At 44.1% G+C, this 9,126-nt stretch overlaps 1 protein-coding gene across 1 annotated transcript in view; it reads left to right on the top strand.

Annotated features, from left to right (window-relative positions):
• Positions 1-494: 494 nt before the first annotated feature.
• TSPAN32 (tetraspanin 32) overlaps positions 495-9,126 on the top strand; it is a 58,559-nt gene continuing 49,927 nt past the window's right edge. The window contains exons 1-3 of the mRNA XM_066635821.1: positions 495-566; positions 1,391-1,505; positions 3,729-3,826. Of these exons, the coding sequence (XP_066491918.1) occupies positions 507-566; positions 1,391-1,505; positions 3,729-3,826 (273 nt within the window). The 5' untranslated portion in view covers positions 495-506. The remainder of the gene's footprint in view (positions 567-1,390; positions 1,506-3,728; positions 3,827-9,126) is intronic.

Here is a 9,126-nt window from a genome sequence, read left to right as displayed (position 1 = left end):
GCATCTGTATAAAGCTGGTGCTGTGAGGTCATAGAATCATAGAATCATAGAGTTGGAAGGGACCTAATAGGTCATCTAGTCCAACCCCTTGCCTTAGGCAGGAAATCCTCTTAGACCATCTCCAACAGGTGCTTGAACAAGGAAAGTCACCTTGAAAAGGTGACTCCAACAGGTCACCTTTTGAAACTCATTTTTAATGCAGAATGCTCATTTGATATTTTTTGACAGGAGAAGAAAATACATCACGTGAAGAAGGCTGAAATGTGTTATGGGGCTAAGCTAAAACAAAAGCTTTTAGGTTCTTTTGTGAGTTTCAAAAGTGAAACTCTTGGAGAAGCATGAACAGAAAGTATTCTCACAGTGGTAACTGTACTAACAAATAATTGGTCAATAAGGACACCTCCCAAGATAAACACCTCCTATAAGCCAGCCCTTCTGGTCTGAAACTGTACTTTCAGCAAGTTCCCCACCTACTGATTGCCAGTATCTAGCAAGAAGAGGAAGGCATGGGATACTGGGTTCGGGCTATGAAACGTCAGCTGCTGGTGGCCAGTCTCTTTGTCATGGTAATGAAGTGAGGAGCTACTGTATGCAGAAATTGTGTTGACTAAACAGATTATGACATCTGTCAGAGGTGTTAATTTAATTTAATTAAGAAAAGTGTTAATTTAGTGTGGTTTTGAAGAGGTGTCAGCAAGGTCTAGTTAATCGGCAGGACTTGTTAATGAGTCGTTCGGGTTGTTATTGCAACCAAGCAGCTCTGCCTTTTGCTTCTTTTTTGGCTTGTGGTTCCTCTATCTGCCATTCCAAACGTTCTGAGGAAGTCCTTGAGAAACATCACACCAACAGACGTTGCCACTTGAGAGCTAAGATAGTAAAAGTCTCATTCTTTTGCTCAGAAAAAAGTCTTATTAGTACAAATAATACAAATGTAAAGGAAAATTGTATTAAAAATTGGAAAAGTGTGGGTTATCAATCATTTTGGAAATTAGGTTTATTTCCAAAATGATTGATAACCCACATTTCCCCCATTTTTAATACAATGTCTGGAAGATACAGCTTTGGATGATTTATTGGATAGTTATTGTAAAATAATCTTTTTCTTATAGGCATTTCTTTTGATTGGAAAGGATTTCTTGAAGACCTGGCCTCCTGAAATTTATTATTATTATTATTATTATTATTATTATTATTATTATTATTATTATTATTAAGACATAACCCATTTGTTGTCCAGATGTTATGAAATGCAAGGATCCTAAGCAGGCAAGTTTCTGCCAAGTAATGAAAGATAGACTCTTGATGCTTGCTTCTTGTACATTAGTGTCTTGAGATCTACAATTTGTAGTGTCTTTACTGAATATCATTTCTTCCCATTGACTTTTTTCAGCTGCTTTCATTATCGGTAACCTTTCTGACAATTATTACCTACTATGGGAAGCATTTCACTGTCATCAATGATGTCTCTTTGGAGAAAAATCCCTATAGAATTTTTCACAGTGTAGGTAAGTGCTGGGACTGTGGGAAATAGTAAACAATGAGTAGGATTCCTATCTCATATCATAGACAGAGTTTAAAACTACACTTTTAGGCTGCTGAAGAATTTGGCTGCTGGTAGGAATGCATTCTGTTTTATATTTCCTGCCCGTTTCCTTTTTTTTTCAACAGCCCTGAATTTAATGAACTTTTAGAGAAGTTGCTATGAAAGGAATACTAGAACCTGCATGTTGTATCTCAGTTTTTAAAAGAGTTTCAAATTTGAATCATAGACTGATCAACTGAAGCTTCAGAGTAATGACACCAAATTTACAGTCCAATCCTACCCAAATCCCCGCATGGCAATGCAGTGACACCAGCATGGCTATCCCCTCAGGGGATTTTTGGCTGATGGAGGTCTGTTCGAGGTAAGGGGACATTTGTTTCCTTGCCCTGGGGTAAGCCCCAGAAGCTACTATGGGTCAACTCAGACCTGCACCTGCTCAATTGCTGGCACAGGTCTGCGTTCAGGCCCAGGAAGAGGGTCAGGATTCAGTGTGTGCTGCAACTGATCCTGCCCCAGTTCTGGGCCTGATCCACTCTCCTCCCACCCCATCACCACCCCATTCTGTTCACTCCCTCCCCCATTCTGCCCAACCCATTCAAACGCATCCCTGCCATCTGCCAACCCCCTACACAGGCTTACCTGCTCCAACGGGTCTTAGTGCATCTGCTGGTGTACAGGAGGCAGTGCCAGCCTCCCCACCACTGGGCCTGCCAATAAAGACTGCTTTGCAACTGTCATAAAGCAGCCTTTGCCAGCACAGCACTTGTTATACCAACAGAGGAGGGGGATAGGATTGGACTGCTTATTCTTAAGGATGAATTTTAATTGGTGGAATTGAGATGAAAGGGTATATTGTTTTATTTGTTTGTGTGTTTGTGAGGCTATTTTGTTTCTGGTGTGTTATTGTAACAGGGAATGGGACAAAAAATATTAAAGATGACTTTCTTTCTAAAAATGAGTGGCAGCTTTGTAAAGTAGCTGAAAAAGAATATTGAAATTTCAATGATATGCAAATATATTTAAATGTGATATATTAAAAGACATAAAGGCAATCAACTAAAACTTCCCAATCACATGCAGCTCTACTCTTCCCTTCCCCATTAGACCTAAGGCCCCTCAGTGTGGAAAACCACATAGGTAGTTAGAGGTGAATTTAACTTGGAAGGGCAATGCCTCATCTCTGAATTGGAATGCAACACGCCTTCCTCTATATTCTGAGTGATCACTGGTGTTCAGGAAGCTCCTCTGTATCTAACATGTGGGGCGAACCAGTTTTTCATCTCTTCACTGGAATGTGTATAAATTCAGTGGTAACTTTGCCAACTCCTGGTCCGTCAGCTTTACATAGGCATTATTACAAACTGCACAGAGTGTCAGTGAAGGACATAATACATAAATCATCCTTCTGTACAGCTACTACAACTCAGCTTTCTGGGGAATTCTGTTGGGAATTATTATTTAGAACATGACCAAGAGAATCAAAGCACTGACTGCAACCATGTTCACAACATGCTGCTTTAGGAGAGTCTTACTGTACATAAAATAAGACGAGCACTGCCGGATCAGGCCAAAGGTCCATCTAGTCCAGCTCCTGTTTCCCACAGCAATCTACCTGCTGGAAAGTCCAGAAGAAGAAGAGAAAGGCGGACTGTCTCCCACCATTGCTCTTCTGTAACTGGTACTCACAGACATGCTGTTGCTGAACCTGGAGGCAATGCATGGCCATCAAGACTAGTAGACACTGATTGACTGTCCTCCATCCAAACAAGTGGCTGTCACCACACCTTGTAGCAATGGATTTCACAAACTAATGATGCGCTGTGTGAAGAACTGCCTTCTTTTGTAAATCCAAAATCTCCCACCAATTACTTCCATTGAATGACCTCTGGTTCTAGTATTGTGAGAGAGGGAGAAAAAATTCTATCTACTACATCATACATAATTTTATAGGCTTCCGTCATGTTCCCCCGAATTGCCTTTTTTCCAAGCTAAAAAAAAACAAAAAATGCTATAACCTTTACCTCATAAGCAAGGTATTCCAGGCCTCTCTATCATTTTGTTTCCTGTAATGAGTTCTGTGTTTGGAAAGGGTGCAGCCTATAACAGGAAAGTCATCAATGAATGGAGACTAAATTAAAAATGTCAGCCTATGTGCACTTACATGTACCTCATCTCCACTCCTCAGTTTTCTTTGCTGGGATATGTCTGAGCAGTATCCTAATCATAGCTGTCCTGCTGAGTATCGTTGCCACAGTGAGAGAACTGGAGGGCGCCATGGCAGTGGTAAGTAGAATAACATTGGACTAAAACAAACAAGCTTTCCACATTCGGGTTTTGTACTTTAGGAGTGTAGAAAGAGCAAGTCATAACTTTTCATGTCACCGTGCCGCAACTGTCATCTCACAGTGTTGGCCATCCCAGGAGGGATGTTATTTCCTAACCATGGAATATGGCGTATGGTGTGTTTCAAGGGAACAAGCAAAACTCAGTTGCTAGTACAGGGGTGTTAAAGATAAGGCCCGTGGCCTGGATCTGTCCCACAGAGCCATTTTGGACGGCCCCCCCAGGCTTTGGAGGAGTTTTGGGCTGCCCCACACCCGTTCACTCCAACTGCGAGCAGAGCTCTGCGGTCAGAGAGAGTTGGCAGGGCTGGAGCAGCCACGTGTGGAAGGGAAGACTGAGGGTTGGAGCAGTGGCGCATGGCATCCCCGACCCACGGTCTTCCCTCCGGGCGTGAGCAGGGCTCGCCCGCAGCTGGAGAGAGTTCTGAGGGCTGGAGCAGCAGTGCGCGGCATCCCCAGTCTTCGGTCCTCCCTCCAGCTGTGGCCAGAGCTCTCCTGGGCTTCGGTCATGGGGGGCCTGGGAGCTGAAGCCGCTGTGTGTGGCTTCCCTGGCCCTGAATAGTGGCAGGCAGGTGGGGGCTGGGGGGTGACTGGGAGGCTTGGCTGGCTGGCAGGCAGGGGATGCTTTGTGTTAGGATGGAGGACTGCGGGTGACTGGGACGCTTGGCTGGCTGGCTGGCAGGGGATGCTTTGTGGTAGGATGGGGGGGCTGGGGGTGACTGGGAGGCTTGGCTGGCTGGCTGGCAGGAAGTGGTGCACGTCCCATTGGCACAAGGGCACCAGCACTAGAAAATTGGATAGGATTGGGCCCTTAATCATGTCATTTAGGGTAAAACTTGATGTAGTGTGTGTGTGTGTGTGTGTGTGTGAGAGAGAGAGAGAGAGAGAGAGAGAGAGAGAGTATTAGCCGCTAGAGGGCAGCATCATGGGGTGGAACTGTAGTGAGGTGAGGCAGGGGTTTAAGATTTGGTCTAGCAATGACTCGGATTCCAATCACACCCTTTACATGCTATCTTAGTTTTAGAAACGGTTCTGTTGGCTTTTAGTCAAACCATTTTTTTCATTGAAAAGAGCAGGAGTGTCCAAACTTTTTGCCAGGAGGGCCACATCATCTTTCTGACACTGTGTTGGGGGCCGGGGAAAAAGAATTAATTTACATTTCAAATTTGAATAAATTTACATAAATGAATATATTAAAGATGGAACTTATATGAATGAATGAAGGTCTTGCAATAATTCAAGGCCTATAAAAGGCTTTGCACAAAGCAAGACCAGCCTTTCCTTTGCTGCTGCTACTTCACCACAGACGTGAAACAGCAAGCAGTGGAGGGAGCCCTCGGCCTGCAGCTCACACAAGAGGTTGAACAGTTGGCCATCATGCTGAGAACAGTTGTGTCAGGCCAATGCAGGCTCCAGCAAGTCTCTGGAGGGACAGAGGCTCATTGGAGACGGGGGGGGGGGCTGCCCACAGGCCATATTGGGAGTCCTCAAGGGCCGCAAGTGGCCCCAGGGCTGGGGTTTGGGCACCCCTGAAATAGAGCATGGAGGTGGAAGCAATCAGAATTGGAGCCATAGCAGGGGCAAAGTCCTAGAACCATCTGCCCTAATTCCCCCACTGTGGTTTCACTCTGTTTTGCCCCCCCTTCTGCTATTTTTTGTAAACGTTAGGTCATGTTACATATTCAGTGTAACATATTGTGTGACCCTGAGTTTCATTAGCTGCCCCACAGATATGTAAGGGTTTCAAATTCTGCCTAAGACATCATCTCATGTGCATTTCATGACCCTCACTGCCAGACATTCATTTTAGTTTAGTGTTCCACAAGGGTGGAACTGTCTTATCAACACAGATGTAAATGTGCCATGTCAGATAGGGGTGTTATCACTTTCATTAGGTAACTGGGGAAATGCTTGCTTTCACTTTTCACACGGTTGGTCTTAGGGATTGGTAGGAATGCAGAGGCTTCTACATGCAAAGTGACTCTGAGGATCAGGTATTCAGTGTCACTGGCACCTGCATCCAGCCCCTTCAGGACAGTACATAAGTGGGGCCACCATCTCATAGTACCATAGTAATGTGTGTGGCATTTTACCCAGCCTTTACTCAGATGGGTAAATATCTGCATCCCACACACCCTACTGCAGCCTTGATCCTTCTGTCCAGGCTATTGTGGTAGAGGTAGGCAAACCATGTTAGGAGGGGTCGCCTATGATAAGGAGGACAGTTCCTTCTAAGGTGGGTAGCCCCTCAGCAAGGGAGGGCTTTTCATATACTGGCTATACTGAAAACGTTCTGAGATGGATACTGAATAAACCGGTACAGAGTTGATTGTTTCTTATTTTGTTTTCATTAAAGCAGGTTTTACTTTTACTTAAAAGCAGTTTTTTCTCATTTTCCTTATACTGCATTTCCATTTGTATGAGGTAGCTCACAAACATAATAAACCATAATAAAAAATAACAAGCATTATTATGGCACATAATAATAAGCATACGCTATGAATTATGCTGCAGCCGCCTTTATTCTTAATCTCCTCTAAGAAGCACCAGTAAATCATTCTAAACAGCATGCAATTAAATAGACAGCCACTCAAGTCCTCAAAGTTGCTTGGATAAATTAGACTCACAGAGCTTCTTGAATCTTACGCCAGCAAGCCATCTCCGGTCATTCGTTCCAAAATCTTGGCTGTTGTGCAACAAGGCCCTGCTCTTCTCCACTGTTACTAGAATCTTCCCATGCTGGGACTCTGATCAGAGCTTGTGATGAATGCCCCATTTTTCCCTTCCTTTTAGTCTAATTTCTCTTATTTTTGGACATTTCTAGCCTCCCCCAGAAGACTTTGAGGTTCTTTGTTTGAAATGCCATTCAAACAAAGCCACATATGCAGAATGTGGATTGATTTTTGTCTGAGCCTCTCTGAAAACAATAGTTCCTAGCCAGTCCTCCTACTGAGCATGGTGTGTGACCATCAATTGGACTGACAAGCCCACCTGTCTAAGTAAAGGTCTAGGACAGGGATGCCCAAACCCCAGCCCTGGGGACACTTGCAGCCCTCAAGGCCTCTCAATGTGGCCCTCAGAGAGCCCCCAGTCTCCAGTGAGCCTGTGGCCCTCCGGAGATTTGTTGGAGCCCGCTCTGGCCCGACGCAACTGATCTCAGCGTGAGAGTGACTGTTTGACCTCTCACATGAGCTGTGGGATGAGGGCTACCTCCACTGCTTGCTGTTTCATGTCTGTGATGCAGTAGTGGCAGCAAAGGAAAGGCCAGCCTTGCTTTGTGCAAGGCCTTTTATAGGCCTTGAGCTATTGCAAGACCTTCATTCATTCATATATTCATCTTTAATATATTCATTTATGTAAACTTATGTAAATTTATTCAAATTTGAAATGTAAATTAATTCTTCCCCCCCCCCCGGCCCACAGTGTCAGAGAGCTGATGTGGCCCTCCTGCCAAAAACTTTGGACACCCCTGGTCTAGGATTTGGCCAGTTAGATAACCAAAATACATAATCAAGCCTAGATGTCTTAAGATGGAGCACAAGAACGCTTGGATGTGGTTTGCCAGGTCTGCTGTTGGGACAAACCATTTACTTCCCAGTAAGTGTAGACAGCCAGCATTCCTAGGTCAACATATGTAATAGGCAATAGGGAACTGTATTTCTAGCTAGATGCATTTAAGGAATTAATTTGGTTTTACTTGTTCTTTTCACTCCAAGCCAACCTGCAAACAACCACTATAGAGACTTAGGGGTTAGTTTTGTTTTCTTAGTAGTTACCTGGCTCCCCTTGCTGGGTATTACTAGTTACTGCATCTGATTTTGCCAGCTGTGTCTTTGTGGCTGTCATTAAAAAAATCAACAATTTTTCACCAGTTTGTTTGTTGCACTTCTATCCACCTCATCTCTTTTTTACTCAATTTTTGTTTTGTTGTTTTTTGGACTCACAGAGCTTCACCATACTGTATAAAAACAGTTTCACCTTTCCTGCTGATCAAGCCTCTCTTTTTATCCTTTTCACTATTTGGGGGACGGGGGGGGACGGGACAGGGACGGACACAACTTCTGGAGGGTTTGTTGAGCTCATGTTCATCAGAGCACAACCATTCTAGTGTCCTGCTCTTTAAAGTAGACTGAGGCACATTTGCATACTCACAAGTAAATGTGCACATGTGGCTCAGTTTCTCTTTCCATAGGGCTCAATACATTTTCTTGTCAGCTTGGAAGGGGCACCTTCCTTCTTGAGTCTTTTTTGGGGGAGGGGGGGCTGAATTCATCAGACTGGGACAGTTCTTGTGGTGTTGTTTTCCTCTTGGCCTGGACTTTGAAGTGGAATGAGGCACACTTGCCTACTCATGAGTAAACATTCACATGTGGTTCAGTTTCACTTTCCAGAGGGCTCAATACAGTCTCCTTTTCAGCTATCAGCTTTCAGTTTCACAACCAACAATCAGGTCATGACCCACTGGTGGGTTCTGACACATAATTTGGGAAACACTGGCATAGCAGAATCCAAACAATGGGTGTGTTGTTGCTATGGGAATTGTACAGCCATGGTTTAAAAATTTCTCTGTTATGAAAGTGGTTAGCTGCAGAAACCAGCACATGTTTACTTAAAAATAAGTCCCACAATGTTCATTAGGGCTTATTTGTAGGTAAGTATATATTTGAGCCCTACTCTGTACCTGTACATTTTTGCCGGCTTTGATAATCTTGCAGATTCCCCTGGAGGAAAAAATATTGCATTTGGGAGTCGGCCATCAGTGGGTGGCAAGCAGCCAGCAGTGAAATAGGCCCAGCCTAATTTGATTATAGCGAAGTGGCTGCTGCTGTCTGTCATGCTGTCTGAGTGGAGGGGCATTATCTTTTACTAGTCTTAGTACAGGTGGACTGTCTCTGTAATTTTTTCATGGCACCCCTACAGTTCAGTTGTTGTGTTTTCCTTGGAAAGGAGATGAATATTATCAAGTTTAAACTCATGTCCTGAAGCAAAATAGTCCCTTATCTACTTGCTCCTGAAATATGCCCATGCCACCACCTTTGTCATGTTCCACAAGCAGAGAGCAGTTGCAACCCTACCCAAGCAATGTTATAGGCCCCAATCCTAACAGGGCCTTATGCAGCATTAAAGGGAATTCGCACATTCTTATCTCCCTCCTTGGAATGTTATTGCCACATATTGCCAGACAGAGAGAGGACCAATGGTACACAGAGACTTTCTGCTTCAGCAGACGTAGTGAGCACG

This window comes from Tiliqua scincoides, chromosome 1 (assembly GCF_035046505.1).
Source record: "Tiliqua scincoides isolate rTilSci1 chromosome 1, rTilSci1.hap2, whole genome shotgun sequence".
NCBI classification, from domain to species: Eukaryota; Metazoa; Chordata; class Lepidosauria; order Squamata; family Scincidae; genus Tiliqua; species Tiliqua scincoides.
This window is presented reverse-complemented; position numbering and strand designations above follow the sequence as displayed.